Source organism: Manacus candei, unplaced genomic scaffold (genome assembly GCF_025592945.1).
Source record: "Manacus candei isolate 608988 ecotype Guabito, Panama unplaced genomic scaffold, ASM2559294v1 h1tg000008l, whole genome shotgun sequence".
In the NCBI taxonomy this organism is placed as follows: Eukaryota; Metazoa; Chordata; class Aves; order Passeriformes; family Pipridae; genus Manacus; species Manacus candei.
Window position 1 is genome coordinate 25212425 of NW_026138056.1, and position 23335 is coordinate 25235759.

The window sequence follows — 23335 nt, forward strand, 5'->3', positions numbered from 1 at the left end:
CCTCCCGGCCCGCGGCCCAGGCGGGGCGGCCGCCGGGTTCGCCTGAAACTCGGCCTCTGCCTACGAACGCCGTGGCGATCCACCGGGATAAAGTTATCCTTCGTGGAGAACAGTTCTCAGTAGAAATCAGTCCTCCTTTTCCCGGTCGGTGCCTCGCTGCTGCTCAGTGAGAGGCAGGTCCAGGCTCTGCAGGATTCTTCCAGAGAAATTTGTTGCAGGGGCAGCTGCACCTTCTCTATATTCTAGGAACGTGCCCACTTACAGAGTATGTAGGAGCTATATATGCTCTGTATGGCATATAGGAGCAATTTTGGATTCAGCATTTAAAAAAAAAAAAAGGAGAGCTACTGGAGAGTGTCCAGTGAAGGGCCAGTGAGATGATGAAGGGACTGGAGCATCTCTTCTGTTAGGAGAGGTGAGAGAGCTGGGACTGTCCAGCCTGCAGAAGAGCAGGCCCAGGAAAATCTCATCAGTGTATATAAATACGTAAAGGGAGGGTGTACAGAGGACAGAGCTAGGCTCTGTCACAGGGCCATTGCTGCCTGTCCTGTCATGGTGCCCAGTGCCAGAACCAGAGGCAACGGGGCACAACCCAAAACACAGGATGTTCCTTCTGAACATCAGGAAACGCTTTTTTACTGTGAGTGTGACCAGGAGCTGGCACAGGTTGCCCAAGGAGGTTGTGGAGTCTCCATTCTGGGAGATACTCAAAAGTCATCTGGACATGGTCCAGGGCAACTGGCTCTAGGTGGCTCTGCTGGAGCAGGGGCTTGGACCAGATGACCTCCAGTGATCTCACCTCAGCCATTCTGTGATTTTGTGAAATTTTGTCACTGTCAGGTAGTAATATTGTGTTTGCAAACAGCATTCATTCTAGAGTCTGCAAGGTGCTGAAATTCACCTGTTTGGCTTTGCAGTGTCCCTTCTGAAACCCCCAATTATTTGCCTTTCAGTTGACATTGTTAAAGAAATTAGGGCAGGCTTGTTCTCTCCTTAAACCACTTGTAAATGAAGAATAAACATAATTTAACCTGAAATAAAAGCAGGTAATATTATTACGGGAATGTTACCAATATTAGAATTTCAAATATTATCTGATTGTTTTATATCTATATTAGATCCCATATGTTACCTATAACAAATAAATGTAAATTTCTAAGATGATCGTAGCAATACAAAGAACAAAAAGTGTTTGGTGGTAGCATATTTTTTTCTTAAATGTTCATTATGTGAAAATAGAGGTGCAACTCTTATGTGCGATCTAGGGCCATTTCTAGGATTTGCATGGGCAAACAGAACAGATTCTCACTTTCTTCTGAAGGGACAGAAATCACCAAACATAATCTTGATAGGCAAAGTTCCAAAAGACTTATTAGAAACAAACAACTCAGTGCACAGCATGGAACTGAAAAACAAAACTTTGTGGCTTCAACAGAACTTTGTAACTTCATGAAAATTCAAAGTTTAATTTTTTTTTAAATGGACTTAAATGCTATTGTGGGCAGGTAATACATGCAATACATGCCAGGAGATGTGCTATTAAAAGCTTCAGATACTAACAAATGTCTGCATCTTGCCATGCATGACAAACTGGTGTTCCCCACTCTAACACTGCGTCTTTTTCCTCCTTCCCATGTTGGGAACTGGTTCTGGGTTTGGCACAGATCCACCTGATGCCTTTGGCTCCCTGGGCAGTGCGAGGCAGGGGATGGCACAAGGCAGGGAGGCAGCTCTGAGGTAGGTCCTGCTGCCTGCCTAGCCATGCTGCACTTGCTGGTATCGGCTCACAACTCAGATTTTCAGCTGGCCTCAAAGGTCAGAGAACAAATGCTACTCGGCCAGACAGCAGTGATGCACCTTCACTGTCCAAGGACCAACAGCAAGCTTGCTTCCAGGCTGTGTCTTCAGTGCTAGTTTAGCTACATTTAAAGTGCTTGCTAACCCGTCAGCTGCATTACCTTGCAGTCACCCATGCAGCCAAATACCTTGCCTCATGATGCACAAGTGACTTGCCAGGCAGTACCTTATGCAGGCCTATATCATGTAGTAATTAAAAAAATTTACTCCTGGACATGGACTTCAATTGCAGCTGTTAATTGGTTGGCATCACAAAAGCCACAGACAGAAAATGTGCCACTGATGCTGATAATCCCTATATTTAGGCCTTCTAGATAATTTCTTTGATTTATATAATAAACGTTTACTTATTTGAGATTTAGAATATCTATTTACTTATTTGAGGTATAAACCCATTGCATTTATTTTTTATTCTCAAGATCACTAAAGCATTAACTACAGACAACAGAAAGGATGTTTCAGGTCAAAGGAAAGAAGCCTTTTTGTGTGCAGGTGTGCTGCTGAAGTAAGCTAGAAAACCCTATACAAAATATTCCAATCTCATCCCATATCATTTGCCTCTATATTGTTTTATAAACAACTGTGACTAGACCTGAATTTACCTAATCCTGAGGTGCCCTATTGTACTTAATTTGTAGCTATTTGTTGGTACATTCAACCCATTTTCAGTCTTTAGTTGCTGCGTCATTAGAAGAAGTTACTACCTAACCCAAGGCAAATTGCATATTTAAGTGGTTTTCTACTTTTAAGACAATTCTGAGTTTAGAGAAGGTTTCTGAAATTATTTATCTGAATTTTACCTGTTGATTACTCAGAAATAGTAAGGTGCCAGTTATTTAGCAGGAGCTATGAATCTGTTTCATCTGTAGGTGGCAGCAATGGTGCCTTTGGAAAACGAAGTGCAAGTTCTATTATCTTCATTTCCTGTACAAGCCCATCTTTTAAAAAAGTCTGTTGTTTCTCTTCAAATACAGAAGTTAATAGGCATGTAGTGAAAGTCTTGCTGTTATGCTCTAATGTGGTACAAGAAAATATGAGTGTATATCCTGAGGTTCTTATAGCGCTCTCTTCTGTTTTACATTGTTAAGACAAAATTTTGAGGCGAAAAATGTTCTGCAGTAGATAGTGTTAGGCTACCAGTAAAAAAAAAGAAAAAAAAAGCTGAGTTTCAATAAACCTAGAAAGAGATTGCTGGTAATATACAATGTGATGTATCATGGAAGATTATTTTGTAACAACTGTGAGACACAGATTGGTATTTCTGAAAATCCCACCGTGTCACTCTTTGAATTTTTAGCACTCAAGAAATCTTTTGAGTACTGGCACTTGGCTTTCTTCCACATTTTAACTGTAAATGTTGAGGATAAATGCCTCTCCACTGTGTCTGTGTAATAGCCTAATAGAACTAAGCACAAGCATGTAATTCTGTAGTAGTTAGACAGAATCAACTGAATAGTAGATAGAAAATGTCTTGACAGACTTATCTGCATAGACATTGGTACATGTAAGTTTTGTTGAGAGGATTTTTAGTTGGTAGATTTTTAAGTTATTTTAATGCAATTATAGATGCTATTTATAAAAGTAAGATTTCTTGGTACTTGTAGAATATTTCTTCCTTTATGCTTTTTATCTGGTACAGAGATAAGTAAAGAGACCTTAAACCAAACAGAAGTGAAGAAGATTTTGCAGAGAGGAAGGCCACGGGCTACAAGATTCCTACATTAAGAGGCAACATTGTGTAGAAAATATAAGAAGTCAGATCAGCAGATTTATGGGAGATGATTAGAGGCAATGTTGAAGGGACTGGGACATCTCTGTAAGAGGAAAGGCTGAGAGAGCTGTGACTGTCCAGCCTGGAGAAGAGAAGGCTCAGGGGTTCTCATCAATGCCTATAAATACCTGAAGGGTAAAAGCAAAGAGAATGGAGTCAGGCTGTTTTCAGTGGTGCCCTGTGCCAGGACCAAAGCCAATGGGCATAAACTGCTCACAGAAGGTTCCTTCTGAACATCAGGAAACACTTCTTCAGTGTGAGGGTGACCAAGTGCTACACGGGTTACTCAGGGCGGTTGTGTAGCGTCCCTCCTTGGAGGTATTAACAAACCATCGGGACACAGTCCCGGGCAGCCTGTTGTAGATGGCACTGCTTGAGCAGGGGGGTTGGACCAGGTGACCTCCATCAGTCCATTCCCACCTCAGCTGTTCTGTGACTTTGTAAGATTCTCCTAAAAACCTGTATGTTAATGCTGCTCAGAACATGAATACTTTTGCGTTCCCTGGGCAGGTGACCAGGAGTTCTGCTGTAGCAGGGTACCAAGAAGCTATGATGATAGAAAACTGCTGGCAGCTTGTACAACTATGCAGGAATAATTCATGAAGAAGCAGGGGGATCTATTACACTGAGATGAAGTCATCAACCACTATATTCTTTCAAGCCATGCATTTTCTTGGGTAACGTCCCTTAATACCAATGGCAAAAACATTCCTTGACTGCAAAGAAAGTATCAAAAGTAAAGACACACAATAAATCTTCAGAAATTTTTTAGGTCAGCATTTCATCCTGGGTATTTCTATGCTTATCCCAGTGAGGACCTTGGTTTCCAATGTCTGAAATAATTCAAAGATAAAATGTTCAGGGTCCTGTTAACACTAATCAAAGCAGGGAGAAAAGGTCCTTCCTACCCCCTTTGGAACCAAATAAAAGGATGTGTACTGAATACCAGAGGAGATCTGTCACAATTTAGAAATGTGCTTGCTTTGATGCCAAGTCTAACCAGAAGACAAATTAATTATCCAGCCTGTAATTTAGCTTGTGAGCTGCTTGACTTACACTCCATGAATCAGATACACAAACCTTGCCTCTCTCTCTGTGCTACAGAGTTTTTGTCATTTTTAAATTATAACAAAGGTCACAACAATGAATTTGTGATGTGGCTGATTTAAATCTGTAGCTTAGTTTTTATTTGGGCAAATAGCTTGGAAAGCCTATTACAAATTTTAAAAAGCTGTGGTGGAGCTAAAAGAATTTAAAACTATATACCAAATGCAGTATATAATGTATTTATTGCTCTGCTGCTAAATTATGTATATTTTTATAATTCAAGGAGAGCATATCTCAGATGACTAACATCTTTCATACAGAAAGGAATTATATTAATAATTGACTAAGATCAGTAGAGATTTTATAGGGTTTAAAAGAAACCTATGTTGTACTGGAGAGCAGGTGCTTTTCAAATTTGGCCCAGATCCAAAGAGAGGGACACTCTTGGTAAAAGCTGCTAATTGTAAATAGTCTAGTCCAGTCAGTTTGCCACTGTCCATCTGTCTGCAGCTACTCTTGCAGTCTCATCCATCGAGGTTCCAGTGAAGTGAATGTTGTGAAGAATCAGTGGCCAAGTCCATTCCAATGGATCTTCTGCAAGTGGAACAATCAAGTCAGGAGTAAGCAAGGCAGGATTGGCATAATGAAACTATTTTGTTTTTCTCTGCAAATATTATAGAGGTTTATGTTGGTTCAATTTGCTGCAAAAGAACGCAGTAGCCTAATATGAGTTTAAAAGAAATATCGTCTCCAAAAGCTATATTCTGACAGAATGCTTGTATTCATTTGGCCACTTATGGGACAGAACAGGTGTCATTGTAATTGCTGAGCTGCTTCTTCTCTGACATCCCTGGGATTTTATTGTGGAGCAATATAAAACTACATTTTTAATTAGTGAATTCATGTTGCTCACAGCCATTACAAAGAGCTTGTTGGGCATGCACACAGTAGGCCTGTTATCTTTGAATCATCCCCAAGATGCTTCTGCACAGGCAGAAAGGCCTCTGCTGCATTTATTCAGAAGGCCATTATGGCCCCACTGATGTCCTAAGGTGTTTTCCCAGCGTGTTGTCTCACTGGAATGAACCATGTGCAATTGAACCAGGAATAATGCAGTACTGTTTTGGCTTCAGGCACTGGGTTTTTTAGCTTTGGAAAATTCACTTGATCCGTTGATTCTGTTCTTCAGGTGATGACATGAAAATAATGGTATTTCAAGCACTGCAAGGACTGCTTAGGAGTAGCATGTTTCTGACCTATAAGGGGAAGCAGGAAGTTGCACAAGAAAAGGCAAGCATTGATATTATGTTTGCTATGAAGATAGGATTGTACCTCCTATCCTCCTAGTCTAGAGCTATAAAAGCTATAGACTGCTCTGGCTGAGGGTGTGCACAACACTTGCACCTTGTACCCTGCAGCTATTTTAAACATGAATAAAAATTTCATGTTGAGTGCCAAGAGCTCAGCTGGAGCAGACTTGTGCAAACACCTGTAGTTTCACCAGAGGAAAGCAATTTTAATCATTTGTCCTTGGAGATGTGTGGACTCTTCATGTATCATTGCACAGAAAAGCTTTTTGTACATTTTTTTAGAATGCATTGTACTACAATTTTCAACTATAGCAAAAAAATGTGGTTCTTTTTTTTTTTTAATTTTTATAGAGTAAACTTAATTTATTGAAGGAATTTTATAATCTGTTAAGCTTAATATTAACTATAGACAGGGACTTCTAAAGTTTTTAAAATAGAATTTTTAGAATATATTCTTAAGAATGACAGTTCTTTACAGGTAGCAAATCATTAACTGTGTCACATGGTTTCCATATGAATTTAGTTTCACTTTGTGTTATATCAGTAAGCCCTTTAACTTTCTTTGGATTGCAAATCTTGTAAAGGTATGGATGGGAAACCTGCAAATATGCAAATCTACAATTTTTGAACTGAAAAAACCTCTATCCATGGCCAGTATTCAGGTAACCCTGCATTTTTTAATATGATTTTAAATGTATAGTGAAAAAGGAAGGATTTTTCTAATCACATTTTATTGTTTCTGCTTTATTACAAAATGATGCTCTTAAAGTATTTTAGTTTTTAGAGCAGTTATATTTATGCTGACTGACAGTCACTTTACTCTTCTTGCTCCTGTCATGTTAGATCTCATATGTTTAATAAGACTGGGGACAATATATTTCTGAGTGATACAAGACCCTCTCTCCTGTGGCAGTTGATTGAACCCCTCCTTGTACATGAGACCACGATGCTCTTTGGAGTGCTATCATGCATAAAATATAGGGGATATTAAAGGCTGAGATCTTCAACAGCGATTTCATCTGAGAGCAGGTGCACCTGTGAGCAGGCATTGGTGCTTGCACTTGGAACTCACATTGGACATCTGTCAGTACAGATTTGTGAGTCTCTGGTAGCAATTTTTTAGGTAACTGTGAGCAAAATGTAAATCCTGTGTCTTACCAGCCATTCCAAGGCTGTTTCAAGACTAGATTCCTTATTCAAGATAATTATGAGACAGTAAGCAAGCTGCCACGCTTGGTGTGGCTCTTCATTTGTCTTAGCTTACCTGATGGCTTCATATTACTACCAAGATGTCCAGACAGGTCTGCAGACTGCTGGCGTGGCAGCAGTTTGGACAGTAGGCTTGTCAGAGGTAGAAATCACCTGGCTCACAGCTACTCTTCTTGCTGTTGTTTCAGAGGAGTCTGGACATAGCCTATAAAACTTTCTTTCTTATATTCCTCTTTGTGAAGTGCTCAGATACAAAAGGATGGGGAGGCTGTAAAGAGAGATGAATCCAGTTACCTTTTTTATTTATTTCAGGTGCAAAATTAGAGGCCAATCCTTGCCACTGGAATGTCTAGTACAGTATTACTCATTAAATGTGAACCTTGATATACTGCCTATTTTGGCCATAAATTGCCTTCCAAAGAACTTTCTGTTTGAATCTAGTTATTGACTAACTAACCTTTTGCTGTTGTGCTTCCTGCAGCAGTCAGATAATGGACCTGACCAGGGTTTTTTTGTTTTCTTTGGTTTGTTTCTATATTTGGTTTTGGTTTTAATCAGTTCTAAAAGCAATGCATAATGTTCTTGTTACAAAAAAGGGTACAGCTTGACAAAGGTGGTATGTCAACTTGCAGAATGATATGATGTTATATAGAGTAAATACAGTTTCCTTTGGAATTTTCATGAATGAACAGTAGCAATAAATTCTTGTTGGTTCCTACACAAGTTTTCAAATATAAAACATTTCAAAGAATCACAGAACAGCTGGGGTTGGATGAGACTTCTGGAGATCATCTAGTCCAACCTCCCTGTTAAAGTAGGTTCACCTGGAGCAGGTTGCACAGAATTGCATCTAGACGGGTTTTGAATATCTCTGCAGAAGGACACTCCACAACCTCTCTGAACAGTCTGGTTTAGTGGTTTTTCACCTTAAAGTAAAGTCTTACCTTATATTCAAATGGAATTTCCAGTGTTTCAGTCTGTGCTTGTTGATCCTTGTCCTGTTGCTGGGCACCACTGAAAAGAGTCTGGCTCCATCCTCTTGACACCTGGCATTAAGATATTTGTATGCATTAATAAGATCCCCTCTCAGTTGTCTCTTCTCCAGCCTGAACAAGCCCAACTCTCTTAGTTGTTCCTCCTGGAAGAGTTGCTAGAGGCCCCTAATCATCTTCATAACCCTCTGCTGGACCCTTTCCAGTAGTTCCTTGTCATTATTGAACTGGGGAGCTCAGAACTGGACACAGTACTGCAGATGCAGCCTCACCAAGGCAGAGTAGAAGGGTAGAATAACCTGCCTCAACCTGCTGGCCACACTCTTTGTAGTGCACCCCAGGATGCCACTGGCCACCTTGGCCACACAGACACACTGCTGGCTCATGGTTAACTTGTCTATTTGTGTTTGTAAACACAAAGTTTGGTTTATGTTGGACTTTGTAGTGAAGTCCACTTCCCACAATCTAAATGTGAATTGGATATAAATTGCGTTAGTGATTTGAAAGACATTAGTGGTATTTTATTGTAGGGGATAGGAAAGAACAGTGTAAGGATTCCAACTATCCCAGCTGAAAGATTGCCTGGACCAGGACATGAAACCTAAGTAGGAGATAGAATGAGAGGCTAGAAAAAGCTAAGGCCTAGATCCAAAAAAATAGTGTTTAGACACTCATCACCTTTTCAGGCTGTTATGTTCCCACTTGTCTTTATTAGGAAATTAAGAGCTTAAATTCTCTTTTTTGGGTTTATACCTGGGTCACAGCATAGACGAGCCCAGTCAACACAAGCAAAGAATAGTCATTACCTTTGTTCATGAGTTATTAACCAATTCTCTCATTTCATTCCTCTGTGGCAGTGTGCCTGAATTCACAAAAATCCAAAGGGACCTGCCTACACGTGCCCTTCCCCTGCTCTAAGATCCCTGGCCCAGCTGTTCCCCATGTATTGTCTGCTGCTGTTTGGCACTGGCACCACCCCAAACCCAGTGGGGTTGCCATGTTCTGCATCCCATCCTTTGTGTTTGCTGCCAGCACCTTTTTCCTAAGACAAGTAAATGAGATAAGGGATTTTGTCATTTTAATTTTTAGCTTTGCACAGTTGGACATGAATGAGACCAAGAATGTACTGCCATATAGCTTTTCTGTTTCACCTGGCAAATACCAAAGATCTACAGAGGAAAAACATGTAAGGACTACCCAAAGAAGTCAAAAGAATCCTTGTAGTGTTGGGCAGTGTAAATGTAGTTCAAACTGCAAATTAATTCTATTTGTAGTGGACTATGTAGTTAAATCATCTGCATGTAGCTACTTCTCACACAGCTTGGGAGACAATTCTCAAAGAGGTGTAGACTGGTGCAGGTCAGGTCATTACAAGCCTCTTTAACAGAAGAGCTGCAATCCTATTCAGCACTTTCTTGCTGCATGTGGAAAACAGAGCAGGAATGATAAAACCACTAGATGTATGCACACAAATGCAGTAACGCAGTTGGAAATTGCAGAATGATGTGTACTCTGATGCAGTTGTGTGCACTCAAGACAGAAGTTTTCTCAATGTTTTGTGCTGCATACAGTAAAGGAGAAGAGCTCAGAAGTTAAGAAACTCCTGGAAAGGTATCAATCTTTTCCCCATAAACTGCTTTTAAAAACTTGCTTGTTTCTTAGTGTTTTGCAACCGTTAGGAATTACCTCAACGGCTGCCTGAGTGGAGAATCACTGGTTGGGAGAGTGACCTCAGCAGGTTCAGAAATGCACGTCTCTTGGCTTGATTGTTCACTGATATCTCATTACATTCTGTATTTTGTGCTTGCCTATTTAAATGGTTGTGAGAATTTAAAGAATTTGCTGTATGATACTTTAAATGAGGGAGATATTGCTACTGCTAATCTTCTTTTTTCTTCTTGTTTTTAGGAACCACTAATGAAGAATGACTCCACCAATTAAAAAGACAATTTACATTTATCTTTTCCAGAATAGATATGTATCAAGGAAGTTAATTTAATATTTAGATCAAGAACACAGAAAAATGCAAGTCCCTTTGCCATAATAAAAATGCATAACCCAACTTTTCTTTGCATAGAGCCCTATGAGCAGGAGGTATCATCAGTAAAAAGACTCTATTGTAGTAAAGCATTTAGATTCCTTTACATGAAGTGAGGAGAGAATGATAAGTGGCAGTCTAACACATGATGAAATTTACTAAGCAGAATTTTTTTGCTTTAGTTGGCGGAATTATAATTTATGTAGTTGATATTGGAGTGGACTTTTGGGTAGCTAGTAAATATTTCTGTCAAGGACAATATTCTTGGAGTATATTGATACTGTGTTTTAGAGGTATTTCATCATTAGTAACTCAGATATTTAGTTATGAATGGTTTAAAAACGACTGGGAAGGTACTGATACTGGGAAGTTGAAATGGATTTTTCTAGTTCATCTCTTTCACTGTGGAATTTTTATAAGGTACGTAAACCTCTAAATTTATCTTAAAATGAGAAATCATGTTCCTTTAAGACAGTTATTAAGAAATGCTTAGTATGACTTCAGGGACAAGACCAGTTCTGGCCTTAACAATTACTATGAAAGGAAGGAGATTTTTGTCTGCTTTTGCCAGGGTAAATTTTATCGGGTTTTGATGTACCTTCAGATCTTCTTTTATTTACTTGTAAGTAATAATTTTTATCATTCACAACCCAATTCTGTTTGATTAATCAGCCTTTTGATATGGCATATGTAATAAAACTGCTTGCTTTATAGTGTAGTACTGTTGTAGCTGATAAATATAAGTTTTCAAAGTGATGTTATGCACACTAAACAGCTGAAGTAAGAGGTAATTTTTCAACCTGAGAATCTAACCATATGTAGAAAAACAACCAAAATTCAATAGAGAAATGAATAGCTGCATATAAGAACACTTGCAGCAGTACTTCTGCAGGGACTGAGTTAATTGTGATAGGAATCTTTGCTTAGCTCTAAGGTAATTACCTTAACTCTAAGGTAATCCACAAAACTCTTGGACTTACCTGAACTCATACCCTTTCCTGAATGAATACCTCTTACCATGAATTTCTGTATCTTTTGAATCTTCTTTCCCAGAATTAGCCCCATCTTCTCTGAGTGGCTTATTACGTAGCAAACATTATTTTGCCCTTTGCACTGACAGTGTTTTCTACTTGATCTCCTGTTCTTTGTTGCACAAATGATATTTTCTCCTATGCTGCCACTTACACCTGGAAAACTTCCAAGATGATATGTATAAACTGCAAAGTTCTTTCAGCCACTCCTCACAATTCAGCAGGTTGAAAATGCATACTGTAAGGTATAAACTGATAACAGCAAGCTGGCATTTGTGCTTGTACCTCTGTGACCAGCTACTTCCTGTTGTATGTGTTTTCTTTGGAATATCAAGGTACAACTCTCTCATGTCCTACCTCTTAGTCATCTGATTTATGCAGTTAATTTAGACAATGAGTCTCTCAGGTCTAAGGATGCAGTCAATGGATAAAAATAGATTCTGTCACGAGTCAGGTCATACTTGTCAAGATGAACTTCTCCAGAAGGTCATTTGGGACAGGAACCTGAACTACAGATGAAAATGGGAGCCTCCCCAGTAAATATGTCTTGGCCAGTGAATTTAGGATGCTTGAATTGGGAAGATTACCAAATTATCTTTCTTCATTTTTTCCCTTCCTTCTTCGCTTCTTCCATTTCTCATATGCCTTTTACATTACTTGCTGCATCTTTGAACCAGGGAACTTAGACTCATAGAACAGTTTGATTTGGAAGGGATCTTCAAGATGATCTCACTCCAACCCCCCTGCCATGGGCAGGGACACCTTCCACTAGATCAACCTGGCCTTGAACTCTTCAAGGGATGGGGCATCCACAACTTCTTTGCGCAACCTGTGCCAGTGCCTCACCACCCTCACAGGAAAGAGTTTCATTCCTAATATCTCATGCTAACCTACTATCTTTCAGTTTGAAGCCATTCTCCCTTGTTCTATCACTACATACCCTTGTACAGAGTCCCTCTCCAGCTTTCTTCTAGGCTCCCTTTAGGTACTGGTGACTTACAAGCTGGTACCCTTTAGCTACTGGAACTTTGTCATGTTTGTACAGTGCACAGCACAATGGGAATCAGTTTGGTTATCTTATCACACTGCCAATGCTAAGTAATAAATATGAAAATCATATATGTGTATACACTTATGTATATACATATATATATTAAAAAAGAAAAATGAAATAAAAATATTACATATCTAATAAGGCTTTAGTTTCTTTTAATGAAAAGAATGTATACCTGAAATTGTATTTTATATGAAATATTATTCTCTGCAAGGAGACCTAATTAAGTTGGTAAAGTGTATATTAACTATGCTGACTACAATGATTTTCAGCCTGACTAACTTAAGTGGTTCACACAGATGTTGGTAGAATCGAGAACAGTCTGTGACATAACAGATAACAAAACAATAACACAGTCAGGGAATGTGGGAAAGCAGGACATTTCTCTAGGGCACCATATGAATTCTGGAGCCATCTGATGTGTAGCAGTTTGCAACATCAGTCAAGGACACACCTGTTGGAGACTACATTTTAGCAGTTTCTAACCTTTGCTTTCAGAATAGAAGGCCATACAGGCAGAAGCTGTTGTGATACAGGCAGGTGCTATTGTGTCTCTTGATGCTTGAAGGTAGCATCAGGATGCCCTGATGTTCTGAAAAGGAGCAGATGGAAGATTTTTTTGCATATTTGTAAAGATTAATTCTAAATCCATGAGGCATGAGAGTAAATGTGAGTGCTTTGCTGAGTCTGAGATTATTTAATTATATGTTTTTAAAAGACAATGAGAAAAATTCAGAGCCAAGATAGATGATGTTCTGTTAATACCTCATGCTGGGCTGCAGTGTGGGCCCTGCTCTGAGTTAGTACCAGCTGGCAGCAGTGAGCACATGTGTGGGAGGTGCATCCAGGTAAAGGAACTCCTCTGCATAGTGGCAGAGCTCTGGGAGGAAGTGAGTAGGCTGAGGAGTATCAGGGAGGGGCAGACAGATAGAATCACACCTGGCCTTCCCTGAGACAGGCCCAACAGTCACAGGACATGATACGGACAATTCCCTATCCTCTCTCCACCTGGCTGAGCACAGCGACTTAAGGCTACGGGGCAATGGCAACAAGTTCCTTCCCAGGTGTGTCTCCTCTGTGACTACCTTCACAGGTGTCCTGCCACAACAGGTGTGAGGCTCTGCAAGTGGAACTGAGTAATAGCAAGTATGATGGTTCATCTAGCTTGGAGGTGTCACTGAGGTTACGTTACCCTACACCCTGTGTCAAACTCATTGCTCTCCACAACTGAAAGCAGGCTGTAGTGAGGTGTGGGTGAATCTCTTCTCTCAAGTAACAGATGATAGGATGAGAGGAAAGGAAACAGCCTCAACTTGCCCCTGGAAGGCTTAGATTGGATATTAGGAAAAATTTCTTCATTGCAAGGTCTGACAAGCATTGAAGCAGGCTGCCCAGGGAAGTGGTGATGTCACCAACCATGGAGGTATTTAAAAGACATGTAGATGTGGCACTTAGGGACATGGTTTGGTGGTGGACTTGGTAGTGTTAGAGCAATGGTTGGACTCGATGGCCTTAAAGTCTTTTCTAATCTAAACTATTCTATGATTCTTGTGTTTGATCACATTTTCTTAATATATATTTACTGCCCTAAGTCCTGACTTAGTTGCATCAGTTTCGTGGATTTAATCCCAGTATTTTGATACTTAGAAGGTGAAGTTTAGTATGCAACAGAGAGTATTTTTCCTTTGATTAAGGATTTATATAATTTATATGACATTGAATACTGTGACAGCGTGACCAGAATTTAGACAGGACAGTCACTATTGCCAGGCTGCTCACACCCTGCCTGTATGAACTTCTAAATGGCACTCAAATCTTCAACAGTGTAGTGTGATGAGATGGGATGTGTAGTGTAATGCTGGGATTGTGTTGCAAAGTTCTCATTGGAAATCTGAGGGGAAGCATGTGATATGGAAACATTGGCAAGGCAGCTTGCCTGTCACATGTGAAGGCTGTGAAGCTGTGAAGCAACAAAACCAAATAGCTGTCACCTCTGTGAATTCCCAGTCAGAGACAAAGCCTTCCTAATTTTACAGGAGATAAGGAGCAAATTTCATCCCTTATGAAATGATGATGAAAATGTAGGAGCATCTCAAGAACAGAGAGACGGTGGAGCTGTGTTTCCATGAGTTTTTATAACAAGTAGGAGCCCTATCATCTGTGTTCTCCACAAAGCAACACTGCAAAGGCAGAAACCTTTTTTTCCCCCGTCAAAGCGAATATGATATTTAGAAACACTGATAATTCTTTACCATTCACATATGATGATTCCAGTTATAAAGAAATTATGGATTTTTTACTCTGTTGGCTTCCAAGTAGCTAATATACCTTGAATTAATGCAAAACATATTCTCTGTAATGAATTTAGAGGAAGAAAAAGTAAATTATAAACCTACATTTGTCTGTATTACTGACATACCCATTTCACCTTCAGTTTAAGATGGACATCTACTTAAAATACATAACTAATCCAATACTTTCAGTTAATGTCTTTTTATTACAGTTGAAGTACCTTTTTGGAAAGACTTTTTACGGTTTATGAATATTGAAGCACAGAGCTTCTACAGCAATAGATATATTATAGGAAAATAGATTATAGGAATATAACTATGATAGGGTCAGAGCAGGCACAGGGTTTAGGTGAGCCATGGGCATGATAAAGGAGAAAATTTGAACCTGACTTACTCTTTAGTATGGACTGAACTTTGCCTTAGGCTGGGAATGCAGTTGTCCAACACTAGGCCTAAAAGTTGGCTATGAACCCTTCCTAAAATGTCCTTCTATTGCATGCCAAATGGGCAGATGACAATGGGAGTGTAAGCTCAAGATACTTTTAAATGATGAAAAATTTCTCACAGTGAACTACAGTGACAAAAGCACATGGAGCTCAGAGAACATCGCTGTGCTTAATATATAGTTAAAGAGCAATAGAAATATTTTGACTTTTCTAGAAGAAACCAATGTATTATATACAGTCAGGAGTATACTTCATGGTATACTATAGCATACCATCTTATAACAATATAAACCTAGTATACCATGCTCAGAAGGAATGCACTTTGAAAAACTGACAAGTGATTTCAGGTGTGCATCCAGCTAAAATATTCCTTTTACAACATGCCCTGCATATCACCTGCCTTCTCAGCTGTGAGCTCCACAGCTTGAAATTTTTGCAGCTGGTTTCCACTTCTTGCTGCTTGGACAAACACAGGCTCTGGTGAGTGAGTCCACGGACAACTAGCAGATCAGTCTACCCAATTGTTTTTTCTTGAAAACATTGCAAACTTTCCAGATGTTTACATCTCAGATGAGAACCAGATGTTTTGGAATACTAATTGTTTTATAAACGGAAAAAGCTATAGATGCCTTGCCAAACAGTTCAGTTCTTTACTTATGAGTGATTATTCAGAGAATACTAAGAAAAACATACAAAACCATAAAAGTAGAAAAGAGTTTCCTTTGGGAGTAAATAATGGATCTAGAGCCAGCTCATGGAATCAGGAATCAGCCTGAATGGCAGAGATGTGGTCTATGAATCTCTGCAAGGAGAAGAGCAAAGGCTCTTCCTCTAAGGCTCTTTAATAGTAGCATAGCTGCTCCACACCTACTCCTACCAATGCTTCCATGTTACAATTCTCATTTGTATGGTCAACATGCTTTAACATATCAGGGAATAAGTTCTGAGTCCTCTAGCATGCTCTTAACCAAGCACCTGCCAATCCCAGCTGTCTTGGTTGTAGCTGGGAAGAACCCCTGATGCTGTCTCCCCTGTGGTCAAAGGATTTGGTCTTTAAAGATGCTGAAGGTGTTAATCTTATAACCCCCGAAGGAGTCAGGAATTCTTCCTAGCTCCCTTTGTAAGCAGAAGGAGACTGTGATCCACTGCTATATTCCTGAGTATTTAGAAAGTAACACTGTAGTGATTTTTTTTAAAAAAAGTTTGTTATATGTTTGCAATTCATCAGGGATTATACTTGAGCTTATGGCTCTAAACTATACTTACATAGATGTGGATGTTCAGAGCTGAATATTCACTAGTACTCTTAGAAAGATACAAAAAAAGTGAATGAGTATCCCAAAGAGGGACTGAGGAGAGATGCTAAGGGAATTTTCAGAAATGCAGTACTTTCAAAGAAATAAGAACCTAACAAAACAAAGCTTGTAATCTTTATTCAGACAAGTCTGATTCTGTTAGTTTTTATATTGCACAGTATTGCTGTGCTTAAATGATTTTCTGATATCTCTGATACCAGACAGATATCAGAAAAAATTTTAGCTTAGTAGAAGATGCTAGATTACATTCAAAGATAAATATCAGTGGAAAATGAAATGGGAAAAGTTGTTGTTAGACTATATAATTTTATTGGGTTGCTCTTCTAAAAACTGCTGTCTAATCAGTTTTCTTTTTTTATTAGGTATTGGTTTGCTTTGAAATATGGCTGCCAAGCTGCATTTAAACTAAAAAGCAGTGGAAATGCTTCAGAAACAGATCCTTCCAACTTCATTAAAAAACAAGCTATTGATGCAGTGACTGATATTAACATGCTCAGGGTGTTCAAGGCTTTTCTTGAGACCACGCCACAACTTTTTGTCCAGATTTACATCCTCATGCAACATGGCAAAATTAATTGCTATCAATGTGAGTCTGTCTTTTTCCTTAATTTGCAAGTTGAGTATCTTACTTAAAAATATAACTCATGTGATTGGATAACATTTTAAACATACCTTGGAAAACACACATTCCACAGTATAATTACCTTCATTTAATTAGATTTTCTGTCTATTGGATGGTCCAGTCTGCTAAATCAATGAGAAGGAAGATTTCACTATAAAAAGTCACTTAGGCAATACCTTTAAGAACCATAGGCTGGGCACAGGCATACCAAACAGGTATCAGATGCCTAGATTTAGGTAACTAAAGTGAGCCCTAAAATTAGGGTGACTTGTTATGAAGCACAGAGTAAATATAAAATTGTGGTAAAGTGTTAAGAAGCATAAACTTGTCCAAAACTTCATTCAGATATTATAATGTAAAATAAGTATCTTCTTCTCTGGTTTAACATTTTTCCTTGTGTTTTGTCTAGATGCTGCCATTTTTATGTCTTTTTGTGGTATCTCCCTTTCAATGGTTGATTATCAGATGTCATTACAAAAATCTCTGCCTGACAAAGGTGAATTTTGTGTGCCTTCCAAGTTCATGTATCTCTTCTATAAACTGCTTACCATCACTTCTTGGGTACTCAGTATTTCACTTATCACTCTACTGAGTGTTAGAATTTCTGTAATTCTGCTGATATTTCTTTGGATCTGTGGCTTCACTTGGACTTTGAAACAACGTACAACATTTTGCAAATCTAAGAAGATGGAATATCTGTACAGAACTGTAGTTGGAATAATTCTAATTTTTACATTTTTTAACATAAAGGAGAGAAGAACGAAAGTTTGCATTTCTATTTATTATGCTACTCACACTGTAGTAACTCTAGGTATTTTGTTTGTATATATGTTCTGGAAACCTTCCATTATCAAGGAAATGCATTTTACAATTGTGATCATCTTAACTATTTTACATCTGGTGTTAGGTATTATTTTTCTTGTTGTTTATTATAAGCATTTTCATCCGACTACTTATTGCAGACCACAGGTATGTTTAGATCAAGTTGATGGAATGACAGGACAAAAAGATAGAGTGAAAACCAGCAGATTTCAAAATTTTTTAATGCCATGAATGGTATAGATCTTTTTTTGTGAAGACTTCAAAGCAAATACTGGACAATCTGTTTCTCTGTCTTGTTTCGTATGTATCATCACATAAGGGACCAGAGTTATTGACTTTGAATAACTATTTGTTTTCTGTGATGCTGTACAAAAACTGTAACATGAATATTCACCTGCTGGTGAAAGTTACTTTTGAAAAAGAAACAATCTATCTATCCAACACATTCCACTGTTTTAGTTTTTTTTCAAAATGCAAATGTAAGATAGGAAAAGCTAAAAGTTAATAAAATGAAACCTAGCATTAAAACCACATTCTATTCATTTATGTTGATTCTGTTAAAAATAAGGCAGTGGGCAGTGATCAGTTATCTGCTTTTCCCCATTAGTGTAAGAGCTGCAGTTCGTTTTTAGATGCACATGGTAACAAACTGTACTGCCTTCTCCCTAAACATCCCCTAAAGAAGAATAGCTTTGATTTATGGCTTAATCACTGTCTTGCAGCAAGGAAATTTGGGGAGATATTTTCAAGCATTTTATCTTCTAGGTGTTTTAATGACTCCTTTGTTGTTTTTGTTCTGCTAATCTTTCACAGAATCTTCTGTACTTAGGGGTGATGCCAGCTTGTTGGGGTTATAATAGCAGCCTGAGTGATTTATGGATGGCAACAGGAGTTTTGCATATAAAGGAAGAACTATCTTCCATAAAGCTTTTGTCTCCTTTGGGCTCTAAGATGCAACACTTTCAATGGTGGTTTCCACTGAAATAGGAGGCTGTGCAAGGTATGCAGTATGCTCTTTGTCACTGGAGAAAAGAGAAAAGAGGAGTGACTTCTGATAAATTGCACTCACAGGGACTGGGAAAAGATATAATAAGTATCTTGTCCATCAAGAATTTTTGGCAGAAGGCAGAGTGAAATTAGACAACGTTTCATTGAATGCTAAAACAAAGGAAGTAAGGTTGATAGTCAGTATCTTCAGAAATAAAATTTAAGGGGAAGTATTTCAGAGCTTCCGTGTTTTAAATCTGTATTATGAAAATCTGGGGCTCTTTCTCTCCCATTTTCACTGCCAGTAAGTCACATTTGCAGTTAAAGTGGCTACAGACAAAGGGAGGAAACAGGGTCTGAGAAAAAAAGACTAGAGATAAGAAAAACTGATAAACTTCACCAGGAACCAAATCTTTTAGCATTGTTGATTAACAGCAAACTTCCCTGAAACTTTGGAGGAATGGCTGATAATAAGGTCGATAGTTAGGGTGCTCAAGAACCATGTCTTGTGCCTTTTGTATCAAGTTCATGGACTGCAGAATGCCTTTTTCTTGTTACTCTTCCAGCCTTACCAAATCTTACCGAAGTTTCTAAACGTGGTTCTTTCCTGTTCCGTGTCCACATTTTATTTACCATGCAAACCACGTGCATCTCCTTAATCCTCGTCAAGGAAATGAATTTCTATGTGCATAGTTTGAACTGAATGGTCTGACTTTCTGAGACTGCACATGAGAAAGTAGTGTAATGAGAAGAGTTCGCTTCTAAAATCCCTCATTTCCACTTAGAGAGAACTAAATATGGGTCCAGAAGTTAAGACATAGAAAAGCACAATCCATGAGACTAAAGCAATAGTTTTTTTAAAATTAATATATAAAAGAGTATCTTCACTTCTCTCTACTCTGGAAAACAGATTTCCAGATTTTTTTGCCCTGGAACATTCCTTCTTAGGTAAGAGGAAAAAGCCCAAGGCTCCACCCTACCTCATGCACCATGATTGCCCTAAATTCTGTCTCCTTTATTGCAGAGTATTTACTACCAGTGATGGTGTCCTTGGCAGCAAAATGCTAGCCTGGTTTTAGGCTGAATATACTTTTATTTTGCTATGAAAAAAATAGGATCCTAAATAGTGAAGATGATCCCTATATTGCTTCCCACACTTGTTTGTTTATCTAAAATCCTGAGGAGGAACTAGAGTAAAGAATGGTGGGAAATGGAGAATATTATCTCTGTCTTGAAGAAAATGACAACTTTTTGTCTACCCATTATTTTGAAGACCACCTCAAACTTTATACATTATCTGAGAAGCAGATCTCTGGGGAAATATGGGATCCTGAGAAGTCCTAGTGTGGGCGTTTCAACCCTGGGGCCTCCAGGTTGTCTGCCTGCTGACAGAAATCTGGAGCCCGAGTTGCTCTGGAGGAAGGTTAGTTTCTGGTGAAGCAAAAGAATTTGTCCTGCTGATTTTTTTTTTCTCCTTTCAATGTACTGAGAAATTCCAAATAAAAGTATTTCATTGCCATCTCTCTGGCCAACTCCTAACACTCACTTTCTTTCATGAGAGAAAAGCTGAATATTATGCTACCTTCTGTTCTTATGTCTCCTCGCCCCCTCTTCTGTGCCACTAAGAGGAATATTATGCTGAAGTTGAGTTGGTAAGAAAGATACCTAAGTGGCTGTTTATATCACTCTAATTCAAATATACAGCAAACCCAATTACTTCAGTTTCAATCCGTACTTTATGCTTGTAAATCCTTGTGGATATAGCCGTATCCTAAAACAGCGAAATGATCCTTGGGGAAATCATGTATATTGTTTCAATAAAGCTTAAAGAGACCTTCAGTGTCCTGCCACCGATATGTCTCCATTTTGCTGTCAGTCATAGGGCCTCAAGAGATGGGAATTCCTGGTAGCTTGTACCCTGTAGATTTTTATCTACAGGGGAATATTATGAGAATAAAAATGTTTCAACTGTAAAGTCCTCCCTCTCTTCTTGACCTTGAGTTCAAGCTTTTCACTTGATTCCCTTCATTTTCACAGATATGAAAATGGCTTCTTATTAATTTGGTCATTCTAACTCAGAATCACTGTGGTGGAGTGGACAAGAAAGCACATGAACTGACTCCAGACACATTTCATATCACCAGTGACCACTTCAGACAAAACAAAAAAAGCCCCACTTCACCTGGATGTAAAGTTTAAACAATAGACTTCATACATATCCTTTCTGTTCCTGACTAATCTTAAAATTCAGCTGCCACTCAGTTCATGCGTTGTGCTTGACCTTGTCATTTTAATCTAACTGCAAATTGAAAACAAATGGGTTTTTTTCTCCCTTTTTTTTTGGTGTTAAGTATGCCCATTACATCTTACAAGAAGTATTTTAATAAGTGAAATAAAATTAATAAACAATTTCTTCCTGTTTTGACTACTGACAGACCTGGGTAAGAAGAACAACATTCAACGGAATTGTTTTAATTATCTTACTAATATTCAACGTGCCATTTGATGGCATGGGTGAGCTCACCTGATGTACCACAGATAGCACTGATTTATGAAGCCATAATTGGGTTTCCAATAAACATTTGTCAAAATAATGTATTCATTCAAACCAATGCCTTCTTTATTTATTCATATAAAAGAGCACTTAACTTTCAACAAAGAATTGCCTGCCATCAAAAACACTCCATAAACGGGGGAAATTTATGAAGATACAGTACCAAATGGTGATTGGTGGAAGACTAAAGTTCACTTTAACCCTTCAGAGTGCTGAGTTGCACCTCTTGCTCGGTTCTAGTACTAGACATATTTCTTACTGAAAGCCCCAAGCCCAAACATTAACCTTTGTATATTTGCACATTGAAGTACCATCTCTTTTTTCTACCATAGAGTCTTACATCTCAAGGATGGTTTCAAAACTAGCATCTCTCATTTTTATTATGCAGTGTAGAAGCATGCACAGAGCTCAAATATTTTTAGGCTGACCTACATTCTGCCCACAGGTTTCACCATGTGTACATTCTTCCAGGAAAAGATAAGCTTTGAAAGGTTAAACAACATATCTTGTCTGAACCTGAAGAAGTACATGTACTTGTCATTAATTCCAAGTGAAGAATTGTCCTGTTTTACCTCTTCATGCGCTTCTCTAGTTTAATTTTACAGAATTTTTGTAGAAGAATAGCAAAGTAGATGGGCTGTGCCATAGATATTTGAATGAAGTGCAGCTAATCCCTTGGAGTCCATCTTCAACAAAAAAATTTTCTTCTTTTACCTCCGATTAGCTAACATATAAAAAATACAAGTCACACCAAAGATTCTCACTATGCAAGTCTTACATTCATTAGCTTAGTAAAATGCAGACTTTGGTAGTATAGGCAGTGATGCTTCAAGCAATGTAACCTGCTAGAATCTGTTGAAAATACAAGTTGCACTGGCCTTCCTATGGCTGTATTCTGGTTTCTATATGTTTCTATTTTTAGCATACGGTTTTTGTTTCTGACAGTGAACACAGATGTAAATAACAGAACATCATTATCATTATCATTATCATTACTACTAGTGGCACTTTGTTGAAGTGTCTAGGATGACAATATGTAGAAGAAAATCTGTCTGTTGGATCTGGAAAGCAACAAAAAATTAGTAGTAAAGTTCTGTAATGCTTTATCTGATCACTTACAAGTGATCTCAAGTCTCTCTGATTCAGCAGAGACATTTTGTAATGGAAGCCTAGAAAGGAGATAGTTAATAATTTTGATCTGTGAGCAGTAAGTAAACTGCTGAAAATAAAGGGCCAAATGTTACTGGACAGTTCCTGGATGCTGTCATAAAATAAATGACAAAGCTACATGTTTGCAGGTCACTTGCAAAGATGAAGGTACAGAGAAAGGCATAGTGGGTAGAGAAAATGGGAGCTGGTGTTTTTTCCACATAACAGAATCCACACATTCAGTCTAACTTGAAGTATGTTATGCTGTAGTAGAGGTGAAAGAAATCTCAAACATAATTTTCATCTTTTTTTTCCGAGACCATGACTTTTAATTACTCGAATTCAATGCACTGTAGCACAAATATTTCTGTGCAGAAGCTTTGTCTTATCTCTTCTTCCCTCTTTGAGTGTTTGGTTGCCACCGTAAAGTATAAGTTCAGCTGCTGCCTTCTCTAGGGCCTAGTTTCCTTCAGAGGTTTCTTTTGGTGAATATTCAGCCCATGATTGAAAAAACAGCTTCTCTTCTTCAATGGCAGGTATTTAGTCATCAGAATTTTTCTGTGTGTTCACATAGAAGTTTGAGCAACTTCAGAAAATTGCCATTAGGTTTTTATAATTCTGCTATGCTTATATTTGAGGTTTTCCAAAAAACTACGTTCTTCATGAAGATGTGCATCTTTAGTGAACATTGCATTATTCAGCTGAGAGAAGAAATGGATTTACCTGGTTGAAGTTAAGCTGAGTGGGGATACATGCCACTGTCATGTTGGAGACTGAGTGCTATTGATAGTTTTGTAAGCCATCAGGTCTTTGTCATACTGTTTGAATTGGATGAAAAG

At 38.5% G+C, this 23335-nt stretch overlaps 1 protein-coding gene across 10 annotated transcripts; it reads left to right on the plus strand.

The window, feature by feature from the left end:
• The first annotated feature begins 121 nt into the window (after positions 1 to 121).
• On the plus strand, positions 122 to 22430 carry XKR9 (XK related 9). Of its 10 annotated transcripts, XM_051768987.1 has the most exons (6): positions 122 to 265; positions 2277 to 2362; positions 4139 to 4305; positions 5186 to 5295; positions 16725 to 16948; positions 17394 to 18599. In XM_051768987.1, exons 4-6 carry the CDS (start codon positions 5261 to 5263, stop codon positions 18035 to 18037), a joined length of 903 nt encoding a protein of 300 aa, XP_051624947.1. In that variant the 5' UTR covers positions 122 to 265; positions 2277 to 2362; positions 4139 to 4305; positions 5186 to 5260; the 3' UTR covers positions 18038 to 18599. The 10 variants fall into 10 exon arrangements, with proteins under 10 accessions (XP_051624947.1, XP_051624950.1, XP_051624935.1 ...); XM_051769002.1 differs by lacking the exons at positions 122 to 265; positions 2277 to 2362; positions 4139 to 4305; positions 5186 to 5295 and adding exons at positions 6086 to 6647; positions 10095 to 10644; positions 20831 to 22430 and having other exon boundaries at positions 17394 to 17480; XM_051769001.1 differs by lacking the exons at positions 122 to 265; positions 2277 to 2362; positions 4139 to 4305; positions 5186 to 5295 and adding exons at positions 6086 to 6647; positions 10095 to 10644; positions 18620 to 20760 and having other exon boundaries at positions 17394 to 17480.
• Positions 22431 to 23335: the final 905 nt, after the last annotated feature.

What these genes read in the sequence shown, in the direction of transcription:
- XKR9 (XM_051768975.1), top strand. Translation starts at nt 10,370, where the DNA reads ATGATGAAATTTACTAAGCAGAATTTTTTTGCTTTAGTTGGCGGAATT. An exon ending in CACTGTGGAATTTTTATAAG is followed by an intron (nt 10,645 to 16,724) that starts GTACGTAAACCT and finishes TTTTTTTATTAG; the next exon opens with GTATTGGTTTGCTTTGAAAT. An exon ending in CAAAATTAATTGCTATCAAT is followed by an intron (nt 16,949 to 17,393) that starts GTGAGTCTGTCT and finishes TGTTTTGTCTAG; the next exon opens with ATGCTGCCATTTTTATGTCT.